The sequence below is a fragment of the Vicia villosa genome, linkage group LG3, assembly GCF_029867415.1.
Source record: "Vicia villosa cultivar HV-30 ecotype Madison, WI linkage group LG3, Vvil1.0, whole genome shotgun sequence".
In the NCBI taxonomy this organism is placed as follows: Eukaryota; Viridiplantae; Streptophyta; class Magnoliopsida; order Fabales; family Fabaceae; genus Vicia; species Vicia villosa.
In genome coordinates this window covers 67,042,080-67,056,973 of record NC_081182.1, presented here as the reverse complement: position 1 = coordinate 67,056,973, position 14,894 = coordinate 67,042,080, and the positions used below count along the sequence as shown (strand labels likewise).

The window sequence follows — 14,894 nt, the reverse complement described above, 5'->3', positions numbered from 1 at the left end:
ATATCACTACATATGTTTAAGAGAGGATTGAGGTTGTACTACATATTCTGAGAAAATCTAGGGCTCGAGGGAGCTTTTTGCTTGAGTGATTTGTTGAATAGGGCACAACCCTATGTAAATTATGAAGAAAAAAAACTCATGGCCGAAGAAGGAGAGAGAGGGCGGGGAGCATGGAGCATCCAATGTGAATCCAACACTACACTCCCCTAAACAATTCAAGGGAGAAATTTTTGAAAGAATGTGCGAACAATAAGTTCAAGGAAGACAAGATTAGGAATCATCTAGAACAATAAGTCCAAATACTGTTGTTTCCACAAGAGTCACGTCCACAATACAAATAATTGCATCCATATGAAAGATGAAATATAAGTGTTGATTAAAAAGAGGCGACTTAGTGAGAACATCCGTGATGGTGACTGGAAGGGAGGACAATGCAATAAGAGAGTGCGTCGGTACTGAGAGGATTCTCCAAAGAAGAAATGCAACCCTCATAGAGAAAAATACCCCAAGAAGGCTATTTAAGTTGTCACTTGAGTCAAATGAAGGAATGATAACAGCGGTAAAGAAGACGATGACCAAAAAGGAAAGCGACAATACACTGCATTCATTATTGACATTCTTACAAGAGCAAGGAACCCATCCAAATAAATGATGAAGAGAAATTTTTTTCGAGCTGATGGTCGTAAACAAAATAGGGGGACTTCGAACGGGAAAACAAAAAGATATATCCTCATATTCCTTGGTAGTAAAAAGGTAGAATGAGTCCCAAATGAGATCTTTTATCTAGTGATAGCAGCTACCATTACCAACTTTAATGTCTCACATATCCTCATTGATGGTGGAAGCTCTTGTGATAACAAAGTAACCCGTCGTTGAAGGTATGATAAGGAAGAGACACCAGGATGGTTGAATAGAAATTTTGGTGGTTCCTTGCAAAAACGTCAATAAGTGTATTATAGACAGTCCCTTTGTAACAACCTTAGACACAATGGCTTTCCCGATCCATTTCAAGCTGAAATACCACAACATCCAAGATGAGCAGGTGACAATAATTACCAACTTATCTGAAGTAAAAAGGATAAACAAAGCTTTTGCAGCAAAACCAAAAGGAAGACAAATGCAAGGTTGTGAGGATCAACATATCACCTCTCTTCGGGTTATTAACGGACAAGCAGATTAAGTCACTGACGCGTAAAATGTGCTCATCTTTCCAGATAGTTGCATTTGAAGACTCTTGATGAAAGCCTAAGTAAGCTACCACGTCCCTTACCAATGCTCCCAGATGCCAATAATAAGCGCCCACGCCGCTTGGTTAAAATCGACTCCATATGTAAAGCACAAATATTGCTAGGATGTATGACATTATGCTAGTATGTTTCTTGTGATCATTAAAGCTAGCTACGAGTCAAGGGTACTATCACAAATGTCATCAACGTACATCCAAGGAAACAAAGCCCCATCACAAATGATTCCGGGGTGTTGTCATAAATGCCATAAGCGTATGAATTAATCAATCAAGTTCCACAACGCCAATGCACAGAAGTTCGAACATCAAAGATATCTGAAACCTACTATCTAGAAACTTGAACAAAGAAGGAAGCAAAAGTAAGAAGAAAGATATAAACTTTACCATAAAAGAAATGGTTGGTCGCCTATGTGTCTCAGATACCACCGAACGAGATATCACAGATGAACCTAATTGGCAAATCAGTACAAAAAAGCTCACAAGAAGAGCGAAGTTGATGATACAAAAGAAGAGCTTTGGAGTTCGAAGATGATAAAAAAAAGAAGGAAAATGATACTTCAGGAACCATTCATGAGTGTCAGTGCCACAGGGAACTAGGTATCCATTATGTTAGGAAATGCAAAATGCACCACCAACAGTCGAGATTTCATCAAGGATTATTTATAAGTACTTGAGTACCCCTGAGATAAGGAAAACATCATTATTGACTAGCGTAGAAACACACGTCAAAGATTCCTAATGAAACTTTATCTATTACAAGAAAAACATTTAATGTGCACGTTCTCAATGATAGTGACGTCCCATCAAGACTCTTGGTCTATTCCAGCCAAGTAGATGGGCTAGGGGCATACACGAAAAACTTTCGTTTTGCAAAGTAGGAACAAGGGCTTGGGGGCAACTGTTTTGGGTCGTTCACAAGGCCCACGAGCACCACCATAGATTAAAGTGTGTGTAGCAGATGATCCTTCATTCATTCAATAAGAGACAATTTTGTCCTCCATAGACGTCCATCGCCATTTGATTAGATTCAACGGTTACCGACACAAAGCGTCTCACCTCATGCTGATTATAGCCGCTTTTCCTATATAAAAGAAAAATACATCATTTCAAGTATTTAAATTCATTACCACTTTCACATTACTTCTCATTCTCTCACTAACTTGAGAATTAAAGTGTTAACTCATTTAACTATTCATCAAACATTCTTGATCCATTACGAAACAGCATTTAATCCCTATGTCATTTCAGTAATTTGTGTCATTTACGGTCCAAAAAATAAATATACACGTTCATACCAAAAAAAATCCCCAAAATATATTTTAAAAATAATACAACATTCTTTCGGTGCTAAGAGGACCAGAACAACAATATCAATTATTGTGTATACTCTTTATATTAGATTGTTATCAAATGTATAGCCATATGAGGACAATTTTGATGGTTATAATGGTTAATAAATAGTTTAATTCGAGAGAGGAATATATGGTTAATAAATATTTTAATAGGTTAATAGTAGTTTACCTCTGGAATATGAGCGTGTTGCAGTTTATCCCCACCGTTGCCAAAGGAGGTTTTGGCAACGGTTTTTTTTGAAAAAATCGTTGCCAAAAGGTAGGGAAGGAGAAAAGCAAAATTCGCTAACATTACAGAGGTGAACTACTATTAACCCTATTTTAATTTGAGAGAGAAATATATAGAGGTTCCTTGATCCAGCCCAATATATTAGTAATTGACGCTGAACTTAGTAGGAAGGACCACCTATAGACTATACCGGTGATAAGCAAAAAAAAATTTAGAAAAATATTCTAATTGGATATGATTATGAAATTGGACATTCAACAAAAAAAATACAGAATTATAAAAAAATATAATCAACCATTTTAAAATAAATCGGCTAGTTTTGTATAAATATTCAATTATTTAGAATTGATATTAGATATAGGTTTAGTTTGTTTGATTTAAAAAAAAATCATTTTTAAAATTAATATTTATGAATTTTAAAATTGAAAAAATTTAATTAATTTTTTATAAGTTAAAAGATTAATTTTAACATTCAATAATATAAATATATATTATTAAAAACTAAAACTTAGTCAAAGTTATATAATTTTTTAAAACTATATATTTTAAAAATAATTTTTATAAAAAATGATTTAAAATTAAGTGATTTTTAAAAAATTTACATTCCAAAAATATAAATATATAAGCGACAAAACCTCCTACAAGTCATCATTTTAAGAGCAAATGGAACTCCGAGGCCCAATTAATATTGCTGTATAGATCTTTCAAAAGAAAAAAAGTTTTACAGAGTCTAAGAGCACCTCCCCTCCCATTTGTTACATTACATCATTGAAAGTTAACTCACTTTTCTGGATGGAGGCAGCAGAGCTATTAACCGAGTCAGAGTAATATGCTTCGCTTGCATTTGGAGTATTTGGAAAGCTCGTAACAATATAATCTTCAAGAACAAGAACACTTTTGCTGAGCAATTATTTGAAGAAATTCAAAGACTATCCTGGAACTGGTTGAGTATTAAACACAAAGCAGTAACTTACAATCATCCCAATGGTGCTTGAATCCAAGAATCATCATTGGATAGGCCTCTTGTCTCTAGTTTTTCAGGTGGCTATCTGCTGCAGGGGCACTTATGCTGCAGTGTCCTTTTCTGTCTCGGCGGCGCTACTGTACAAGCATTCACTTTGCTTCCGTTGCTGTCAACTTCCAGGCTCGTTTAGTAGTTGGTACTGGTGTTGCTTCTTTATTCCCACAGCAAATAAGTTCCTGATTTGAGGCTAATTATCTTTCTATAGGTGGAACCTGGTTGTTTTTCTTATATATGTAGTGATCGGGGGTCTGGCTTTAAGGGTGCTATAGTGGCTGGTCTTGTTTCTTACTGGGCAAGGATATGTAAAATAAGGATCTTATTTTGCTTTATGTTTTCATGTACTGTAACTCTCCAGCATATCTTATGCTGGTTTTTCAATTTAATTTTGCCTCTTCGGGAAAAAAAAAACTCACTTGCTCATCTTTCTGTTTATTACAAAAATTATAACTAACTGTTTTACTGTCAATTCATAAGCATATAATTTTGGTTCAAAAAAGGTCAGTAGTATGTATAACGAAATTGCAAATCTGTTTACCTTTATTTTGGAATAGATGTTTTTCTCAGAAAAAATGATTTTGTCAGGTTAAAAACAAGTTGTTAAAAAGAGTATTGAAAAGGGTGTAAGAAGAGTATTACTAGCAACTCTTATAGTCCAAAAAATGTGACAGATAACAGCTTTTAAAAAAGTGTAGTTGAAATTTTGAAGGGAAACAAAACAGGGAAATTTAAGATGAACAACAAACTGAAACTATTTATATACACACAGTTATCATCTGAGTGGAAAAATGACCAGCATCAACAATTTCCAGAATGAATTTGGTCACAACGGAAACTAAAGAAATACAAGGAAATTTACACGGAGTTGCGGCCATTACAGAGGATGTAACCAGAGATGAGTGAGCTCATAGCAAATGCAACAAAAGCTAGAAATGACATTCCAACCGAAACAGTAGCCATCTCAGTGAACTCATCTTTCCCCCAATTTGACTGCCAATCATCCACCCTTGTCGCTGCAGAGGATGATGCTGATATCAGAAGATATGCCACAACCTAGATATCAGTTTTTACAAAAAATATGTTACATACAAATTCGAAAATAGTAATAGTTTGGTATTTGCATATAGTTGTGTATGAATGACATGCCTGATCCAAGAAGAACTGAAAGTGATAGCGAAGATGATGGCTTATCATGTGTTTTCCTGTGACTAGTTGAAAAGCTAAATCACAAGCTTGTAATCCTGAGTATGCAAATCCGATAACATTCATTGATAAACAATACCTGCCATACATACGATTAACATTTACCATGATAAGTGGCGGAGTCGGGAATTTTAGACAGTTTGGGCAAAAAATTTACACCATTGATTATTCACCTGTTTTAATTTTCACACCATATTTTTACTAATTTTGCCCCTAATTTTGTCTAAAAATAGACTATTAAATTGGAGGAAATACAAAGAAAATAGGGGTTGAGCCCGGGCGCCTATCCGGGCTAGCCGGGCCTTGGCTCCGGACCATGATCATTTTTATTTCTAATGTAACATACCTAAATCGGATATCCTCTAGGCAAGAGATTAATCCTTCGAGCTGGCGAGAACTAAAATAAACGACAAAACTCTTCCTCAAGAGAATATTGGGTTTGAACCCAAAACCTCTTACATCTCATCTTACATCTCATCTCATCTTAGTTAAGCTAGAAGAGTCTCTTATCATCTAATGTTTGGTTTGATGGCTAACTAACCTGATTAAATGATTTAAGGCCTTTAATTTTTACTAAGCTTATGTTATAAAAAAAAAAATTCTTATTATTTTTTTTTATAAATACTAAATAGTTCTAATTCAGTATTTTTAAAATTTCAACAATAAATATGAAATTAATAAATACCTGTATTCTTTGTAACGATCATAAGAGTCCCCACTCCAACCTTGCGTCTTATTTGCAGCCATAACCGAAAACGAAATCAGACACACCACCATCTCGCATAGCCGGAACCCTAAACCCGCCTTTCTCGTAACCTCCTCCGCCGTACAGCTTACCGGAGCCGACCTCAATCTCCGCTCACTACCTTTTTCAGAAGTCTCCACTTTCGTAGCCTGCCGTTGAGGCTCCTCTCTCACTGGTAGGTTGAACACCGCAAGATTATTCTCCTGTGGAAGCTTCCGCTGGTCAGGGAGTTTCTCGTGAGAAATCTGCTTTGGCTTGTCGACGGTAATTACTGCCATTGAGTTGTCTACCATCTTTCCGGGCGAGTTTGCTGGTGATCGGTATTCCGGCGAGTCTGCTGCGTCCCATCGTAAGGGAGAGCAGAAGCGTGCGGGTGATTCGAACTGAGTTGAGTCGGAGCCTCTCGACCATGATTTTTTCATGGCTGGGTGAGGTGTTGTTGCCATTCTCGGTTTTCTGTGTTCAAGTTCCTTTTCCTTTGGCTTTCGCTAATTTTGAAAAACAAAAGTGGAAGAAAAGAAGAAGAAGATTAATATTGAAAAAGAAAAGAAAAAGTTTGTAAGTTTGATTGGGTGAGTGGTGGGAAAAGGAAAAAAGAAAATAAAGTGGAGTGTGTGTGTGTGTATGGACTTGGAATTGGATCCTCTCCAATTTTTCCTCTCATGTCCTCTCTCATGTGCAATTATGAATGGTTGGATTAATCCAACAGTTGACAACAAAAAGAAAACAAAACATCATTTAATGAAGAAAGAGAAATATATATTAATTTTAATTTTCTTTTTAATCAAATATTTACGAGACAAAAATGAAAACTTTCTTCTACAAAAAAAAAAACTTTTCACATGTTTGTTTTTATTTTCTTTAATTTTTGTGGTATTTTAATTTTAATTATATTTTTATTTAAAAATGATTAAATTATTTTTATACATATTTAATTAATTAATTAAATTAATTTTTATATTTAATAAAAATGAGAATAATCAAAATAATATTTATTTATATAAACATAGTAGAGAAAATTATGTAAGTAAAAAATATTTAAATTTTATATTTTATAATATTTTCAGTTTTTAAAAATAATTACAATAAATGAATTATAATCTACTATATTTCATTGTTTAAACGTTATGTTTTTTAAAATAATTTGCTAAAAATAGATGTTAAGTGTACAATTTACATATGACAATTATCTATCACCATCTTAATTAGCTATTTTTAACTTTTTTTCTATCTTTTAAATAGAAATAAGAATAGTTTAAAATACTATAAAAATTATATATGAAATATGTATTTGTGGCTAAGAAGAAAATTAATTTCTTTTTTTTTCATATTGTCAACTAATTTTTTTTATAATATATCAACTACTATTTTTTCAAACTTTAAATTTTAAAAAAAAATTATTTAAACGTGAGTGAAATCGTTAAAACATACAACTTATACATTAATTTTGTTTGCCATAAATTATAATTAATTAGCTAATTTATATATTTTCTAATTAAAAATGAGAATAGTACTATTATAGTTATTATAATATAATTATTTTAATTTTCTTTAATAAATTTTGAAATATTTTTTATTTAGCCACAATCACGTTTTTTATTTAGCCACAATCACGTTTTTTATTTAGCCACATTTATATAAGTTGATTGTTGTAGAAATAAAATACCACAAAAATTAATGAAAATAAAAACAAACATGTGAAAAATTCTCATTTGTTTTTTTGGTAGAAGAAAATTCTCATTTTTAAATATACTCATTTTTATCTGTTAAATATTTGGTTAAAAAGAAAATTAAAACATATATATTTCTCTTTCTTCATTAAATGATGCTTTCTTTTCTTTTTGTTGTCAACTGTTAGATTAATCCAACCATTCATAATTGCACATGAGAGAGGGCATGAGAGAAAAAATTGGAGAGGATCCAATTCCGTATGGACTTTAATTTGGTTTGAGTGTAGAGTATAGTGTAATAAAAAAGCATCACATGTTCATTCATCAAATGCCTACTTCACTTTCTTCCTACATAAATTTGTTTCTTTTAAAAGATCTACGCGTGTCAAAAAAAATGTTAAGACAATTTTATCTCTATTGATTATATCATATACGAGGAAAAGATGAAAATCATATCATTCCACAGGTTATACATATTGAATCTTTTGAAATTGATATACAAACGAATGAGAAATAAAAAGAGGGGTGAACCTTTGAATTTGAATTTAAGTTGGAAGGTTGAAATTATGGGTGGTAAGGGAGGCTTGGGTTGTCAGGCATGTCTATTTTGTTTGCACCACCTTTTGGCAGGATAAATTAAAATTTTAGGTTTGCACTCTCTAATAGACTCGTTTCGCTCCGTCCTATTTTTTTTTGGACTATTGTGGACGCGGACATTAATATGAAAGTTTGTAATTTTGAGACATAAAGTGCAATGCTCGCGGGCCTGTTCCGTCCCACACTTATTTTTTCCGGGACGGGATAAAGTTTTAGGTCCACACTCTCAACAATGTTTGTCCCGCTCTATTTCATTTTTTTCGGCCTTTTACGAAACAGACCTAAATAGGGCGGGCATACCCGTTTGCCACCCCTAGTTAAAATAGAAAAGGACTTCGTATGTTTTATGTTACACAAATTATCACTCAAGCTAAAGAGAAATTATCGAGCTGAGATAAAATTTACAACGTTGTACATGACATAATGTTGACAATTAAGAATCAACACAAAAAATTAAGAGTGTAGGAGAGAGGAAAATGTTGTGTTAGATGTATGACTTGATTAATCAGGATAAAATTATAAATGACTATATTAGAGAGAGTGTTGATAAACTTCAATGGTTTAAACAATTAAAAGAAAACATATAGTTTATATATTAAGAATGATGGATTAGATAGAGAGGAGGAGTCAAATAGCTAAAGATAGAAAAATGTTTATAGAAGTTATTAACAAAATCTCAATATTAATGATTCAAAATAAAAGCATGATCTTGAGTAGGAAACATTATATCGAACATTGATTCATATAACCTACTTATGTGATAAGATTTGGTAGTTGTTATATTACTCCCTCCTCCGTCTCATAAAAAATATTTCATTTAGACTTCTCTATCTCAAAATAATTGTCTATTTATAATATCAATGCAACAATTATTATTATTTTTCCCTACTATACCCCTGTTTATTATTAGTCTTCACTTTATTCAACAACTCTATTAACTACAATAATAGGGGCATTCCAATAATTGATATTGTATTATCATCGAATAACTACGCATTACTTAAATAAGACACTTATTATGAGATAGAGAGGAGTAAATCATAATCATTAAATTCTTACATTATTATAAAGAAATTTTTTTAATTCTTTTTTAATTTAATTCCTGCATTATTATAAAGAAATTTTGTAAGTTCTTTTTTAATGTAGTTGAATGATGAATACATACTCCTTAATGAAATTTTTCTTTACATTGATGGTGTATAAGATTCATATAATGAGGTTAAGAACCACCAAATGTTCTATAATAAGAAAACACAAGTTGCTTGATGAAAAACGTGAAAGAAATAAAATTATGTAACTAATAATATGTTATTTTTCAATGATCAATTTTAAGTTGATAGCATTTTGCCAATAAAAGAAGAAAAATCAGGTAGGTCCAATTACCTAAGCAAGCTTTTTCAATGGATGAATATCTTATTTCTTTTGAGAGTGGATCACCTTTAATTCAATAAAGAAGTGTTTCAGACTTTAACTTAGTGTCGACCATAAAGGTTCATCCTACGCGTTATAATGTAATTCATTCATGCAAATGCTAAATAATTGAGCTCTTAATTTTCTCACAAGACACTTTTTTATCTCTTTCCACGCCATCAAAAGCATTATCATAGGTTTATATAGGAACTATCTTGACTCACTTTTTTGAGCTGCCAATACCTTAACCAGATTCATTCTTCTTGATGGGGTCATAAAGTTCACAAAGCATAGAAAGAAGGCACACAGCCATAACCATAATGCACATCAGGATCCCCCTTAAGGTCTTTCTATAGTTCCTACTACACTATTTTGTCAATCAGCAAAATTTATATATACATATGATATTAAAGAGATTGAGTAGAGAAAAACCAAAAATTAAATCTTAAAAGGCATTGAGAGGCTAGAAAAATTACAAGTGCCTGCGTGTCTGAGTGAGTAAAACTATAGCTTAATGAAGAAAACTAACATACTCTCATCACTATTGTCAGAATCCTTCATATTCCAACGGATAGTCAGGGAAGAAAGAAACTGGAAGGGTTTTGTGGCTTACTCAGGTAGTTTCAACCGGTTGAATAGCACAAGAAAGCTTTGATCAGGCACAACATAAAGGAAACCAAGATCTGCACCTTTCATGTGAGGTCCCATGCCCTAAACACAGCACAGCATTAATGTCAATATAAATTCTACATACAAAAACTGGTTTGTTGATTGATACCAATAATCCTGCTTGTATATTGATATTGAGAGAGAAAAGGTAGCACATTTGGCCACTAATTTACCTTGCCATTAAGTTGAAGCAATTCCCCATCAACCCATTTTGGATTCTGGAAACCAAAGTCTGCTATTCTCCCCTGGCCTCTATAACTTGCATTCTGTTTGTAAATGAGAGCAGAATTTAAGATTAGTTGCATGTTTTTCAGAACAATCCACGTGACAAAAATCAAAAGAAAACTCAGGCAAAGAAGCAAAGATGTAAGATAATAAAAATATGTGCCTAAAAATAAAATATGTTTTAAAATATTCGTACTCAACAATTTCAACTATGGGGGAACTGATGGAAAAAAGCTAAATTTGTTGGCAGTTAATTACTATTACTATTTTTTGTATGTTGTGAATGGTGATGTCACTTGATACAATGATGACTCGTGAGCCATCTCTAAAGGTTAAGCTGTTAGGTGAAAACACGTGATCGACATCGGCAAACATGCTCACAAGTCTACCTAACATGTGCTATCATTTAAGTTTTCAAAAGAAGTATGAAGGTGGCAAGGATTGAACTTTAGATAGTTTGGTCATAGAGGCTGTGATATCATATCATGAACTATCCTGACTGAACCTGAAAAGCTAAAATTGTTGAAACACGTGATCTGTTTTTCCATTATCTATCCCTAACAATACTAACTGCCAGTGGAATAGCTTTTTTAAGAACTGTATTATAGAGATGCAATCCAATTTTCTCGCATTTATTTGAACACTAAAAGAAAAAATAGTGCACACATAGGCATAGCTAAGCACGACAGCAGATGAGTTGTTATATCATAACAAACTGTTTAAAAAAACAGCTTCAGCATGATGAGTTGGAACAGAAATTGAAAATGAGCATAAAACCATGTGAATATGTATTTAGTTATTTACCACTCCTAATTCATCAGGATACAGTCCACGGTTGGTGTTGCGATTGACTTTGCCAATTTTAGCACGGAATGTCACCTACACACCATAATATAAGATTTTGATTAGCCTACTATGCTCACATATAAACTCAAAACGGAAAACAATATTCGAGAGATTCAAAAGGGCATAAATCACCTGGCCTGCAGGAACATTAAGATCCCCAGTCAATTTCACTGCCTCAACATATTCAAAAAATTTGATATCAGAAGACTTGTTTTCGTCGTCCGCATCATTCCAATGTCCAAATTTTCGCTTCAATTGCACTATTTCAATACCATAAGGGCCAAATGCACCAACATAGAGTCCTGCATTTTAACCAGAAAAATCTATTCTCTAAGATTTTCTGCATAAATTTCAAATAATATAATAAACACAAGAGGATAAGCCAACTCACCATCGAAAGGATCCAAATCCCCTATGGAACCGGAACTTGTAATTCGGCTAAAATATGTATCTTCAGATAATCTACTCTTTTTCTGTGCTTGGCTAATAGCAAGTTTGACAATTTCACGCATGCTTTTGGAAACCTAAGTCATGCGAGAAATTAGCCATTTTAATAAAAGAAATAAAAACAATTTTTAAATAATAATTAAATTTCTCACTCTCACCTTAGAAGAGACTTTATCAGAACTCCAGAATGCCTTAGCAACATCAGAAGGCATAAGTTCTGAGATCCCTTGTGCTGCCAGTGCTGCCACTTTGATATTGCGAACTTTATCCGCTTTCCTATCATTGTCGAGATTTCTCCTAGGTATATGGAAGAGGAAAGAATCTCTTTCCATATTCTTTATTTCCGCGGGAAGACGTGTATATTCATCTTTAGCCGCATTATCTTCATTGTTGTGTACAATCCCGCCAAGAAAAAGCTTCAAATCTAACTCCTTTTCTTCTTCCGAGGCATCAATGTCACCTTCTAGATTGATCTCATCAGGTCCGTCCATATTATTAACTTCCCCTTCAGAATTCTCAGGGGAGCTTGTTTTATTACCATCTTCCTCCATGATTTGTTTAATAGAATCACTACCCTCTCTCTCTTCCTCTTCAACATTAACATTCATAACTTTAACTTTCAACCCTGGAATTTTTTCTTTCAGAAAATTTATGACACTTTTAATGCCCTCTTCAGTTGCTGTCTCAATGTTACTGTTTTTCTCATCGTTTCTCTCCTCTACCTTCTCTTCAGGTTCCTCCACCTCAACTGAAGTCAAATTCTCAACCTCGGGTTTGGATGGGCTTTTAGCAGGTATAGATGGAGGCTTACTTGTAGAATTTCCTTTGGATCTTCGCAAATACACTACCTATTAAGTGTTGTCATGTAGACATCATAAGCATTATTACACATACTAACAAAGTCAATTATTCAGAGTCAGGTAAATATCAAAGGCAAGAGACTTTCACAAATTTAATGCGAACTGAAAAATCTTAAACTTCAGTCAAAAAGCTCACATTCTTCCGAAAAAATGATGTTTGCATTCCATAATTCATTTTATATTCAGATCACGACCCATGAAAAAGTTTCTTCATTTAGATTGACATAAATTCAAAATCACCCATGATCCACAAACATACATTTGAACTAAGACTTTGTTTCACCTCAGTGTATCATTTAGTCACAAACAAACAAGGATCATTTAGCTGAAAAGTTTGAATATATTACCTGCATATGATATGTGTCGTCAGCATTTTTTACCACATAAATTTCAAATAACGGTGTTCCGGTAGATGACGTGAGCAATTGTCTGTAGCAAACAGAAATAAGCATCGATCCCCATTTGCTAGAGCGAAAAGAAGAAACTAGAAAGATCATACCTTGGACTGTAACTCTTGCCGACAAACTTGCCCATACCAGGACTTATCCGTATTAATCTACCAAATGGGTCCTCTGAATTTTTTGAGTATCCTACCCACCAACCCACCTGCATGTAAAGGTCAAAATGGTCATTAGGCATTAAAGGCATGTGATTCACAATTCACAAAAGGATACTAAGGCCTAAGGCCACTAGTACCATAATCAATACTCAAATCATAACCACCACTTGTATCTTCCTCGAAAACTGAATTGTTTCACAATCTAGTACATCATCTCTTTTAAAGTATCTTAATCTCGAATAACTTTCAAATTCTATATTACGTTCGCGAATTTTTTCTTAGTTATAAATATGTTGAAGGATGATAGATTCCAAATTTGTTCCAATATATCTCAAACTTATTTGCTCCTTCACGAAGACGGACTACAAATATACCATTTTCCTTTTATATAAAATTAAAATCAACATTCAACATTCAATCTAATGATCGTAATTAAACTCTTCACGCGCATGCGTGGGAATAAAAATATGCAAGAGAAATACATGTTTTTGAATAAAGCAAGCACAAATTAGCAACAACGAAAAGTACCAGTCCACTTCCAGTGTATCTGCATAATCTCGAAGCATCATGGTAGCGCTCATCATCTATGGCATTCTGCAACATCCGAAATCATCATCACTAACCAAACCATAAGTATGAAAATCAAAACACTAAGACTAAATCTGTTATAACCTTCAACTGAGACATAATTTCAGCAACACTGTCCTTGGACGTTGCTTCTTCTATAGCCTTCTTTAACTTCGCCGCTTCTTGAAACTCTTCTTTCTCAACAGCATCTTCAAGTTGAAACTGAATTATACACAGTAGCAACCATATGAGTAAATAAACCTTCAATTCGTCTCTAAAATTTTCATAATCATATAACTCAAATTGAAAATTAGGGGTTTGAATTACCTTAAGAAGAGAGGCGAAGCTTTCAGCCTGTTCAATATCAGAGAAATGGCGGCACCACCGATTCCAATCCCAGTTAAGAGAAGTGTCGTTAGTGGAATTGGGGGTGCAACGGAAGAACTGAGGGGTGCGATTCTTTCGGGGGAAAATTGAAATTGAGGGGTTGGTTTGAAGAGGAAAGGACGGTGGTTTGTGTGGGTAGAGATTGAAACGAGAAGGAGTTGTAGTTGTAGTGGTGTTGGAGAAGAAGATGGCTTGGGAAACACCCAACGAAGCCATCACCATGTTTGGGGTTTGAAGAAGAGGAAGATGGAGTTTGAAGAAGATTGACACAAGGTCGCTGGGGTGTGTGCTGTGCTGTTGAGTTGGGATAAGTTTTCTGTTGGCTCGGCGATAAAACAAAGATAAAATATAAAAAATAAAGCAAATAAAGGGATTGTGTTTTTTTGTTGAAAAGAAAAAACAAAAACAGACAGGATGATGATTTGACAAAAAAAAAATTTATTTTGAATAAAATTATAAGAATTTGATTGAATTAACTATAATTTCTTTTAAAAATCTTATTTGGATTCTTCACAAAAATATCTTTCTAAAATATCTTACTTGTATTTTGATGCGATATTGTTTTCTTAAACACAATTTATTGTTAATCTTTAAATTTTTTTATATAGGTCTCGAGAAGCTCGCTAGTTAAGATTTACTAATCAGTTAAAAAAGTATTTAGGATTTAAAATGACACGTGAACGCATAAGAAAAGATTATTTTTTGAAAATCTATGATAATGATAAGGTAGTTTAAAACTTGTTTATCGGAAAGGTGTAGTTTTGAAAAGTTTGAAAGGTTCATTCTTACATCTTTATCTATTTATAATATATAAATTTGTTGGTTTTTTGGATTGTTAGTGAGACCTTTGGATAAAGGTTA

The 14,894-nt window shown here is 33.3% G+C and overlaps 2 protein-coding genes across 2 annotated transcripts; both read right to left on the bottom strand.

Annotated features, from left to right (window-relative positions):
• Positions 1 to 4,584: 4,584 nt before the first annotated feature.
• Positions 4,585 to 6,367, bottom strand: LOC131656021 (CASP-like protein 4A3). Its single transcript, XM_058925801.1, has 3 exons — positions 5,737 to 6,367; positions 4,995 to 5,130; positions 4,585 to 4,901 (listed from the first exon to the last, which is right to left on the bottom strand). The coding sequence occupies exons 1-3, from the start codon at positions 6,240 to 6,242 to the stop codon at positions 4,704 to 4,706; spliced, it is 840 nt and encodes a 279-aa protein (XP_058781784.1). The 5' UTR covers positions 6,243 to 6,367; the 3' UTR covers positions 4,585 to 4,703.
• Positions 6,368 to 9,713: 3,346 nt separating this feature from the next.
• Positions 9,714 to 14,372, bottom strand: LOC131661757 (protein EXECUTER 2, chloroplastic). Its single transcript, XM_058931369.1, has 11 exons — positions 13,974 to 14,372; positions 13,752 to 13,868; positions 13,608 to 13,673; positions 13,020 to 13,126; positions 12,868 to 12,949; positions 11,819 to 12,508; positions 11,605 to 11,737; positions 11,346 to 11,515; positions 11,172 to 11,246; positions 10,316 to 10,408; positions 9,714 to 10,184 (listed from the first exon to the last, which is right to left on the bottom strand). The coding sequence occupies exons 1-11, from the start codon at positions 14,253 to 14,255 to the stop codon at positions 10,083 to 10,085; spliced, it is 1,917 nt and encodes a 638-aa protein (XP_058787352.1). The 5' UTR covers positions 14,256 to 14,372; the 3' UTR covers positions 9,714 to 10,082.
• Between the last annotated feature and the right edge of the window lie 522 nt (positions 14,373 to 14,894).

Excerpts from the sequence above, each read along its gene's own strand:
- LOC131656021 (XM_058925801.1), bottom strand. The coding sequence starts at position 6,242 with ATGGCAACAACACCTCACCCAGCCATGAAAAAATCATGGTCGAGAGGC. Across the intron at positions 5,131-5,736 it reads GATCGTTACAAAGAATACAG|GTATTGTTTATCAATGAATG; the intron begins GTATTTATTAAT and ends TATGTATGGCAG. Across the intron at positions 4,902-4,994 it reads TTCAGTTCTTCTTGGATCAG|GTTGTGGCATATCTTCTGAT; the intron begins GCATGTCATTCA and ends ACTGATATCTAG.
- LOC131661757 (XM_058931369.1), bottom strand. The coding sequence starts at position 14,255 with ATGGTGATGGCTTCGTTGGGTGTTTCCCAAGCCATCTTCTTCTCCAAC. Across the intron at positions 12,509-12,867 it reads ACGACACATATCATATGCAG|GTAGTGTATTTGCGAAGATC; the intron begins GTAATATATTCA and ends AACACTTAATAG. Across the intron at positions 10,185-10,315 it reads TGCTTCAACTTAATGGCAAG|GGCATGGGACCTCACATGAA; the intron begins GTAAATTAGTGG and ends TGCTGTGTTTAG.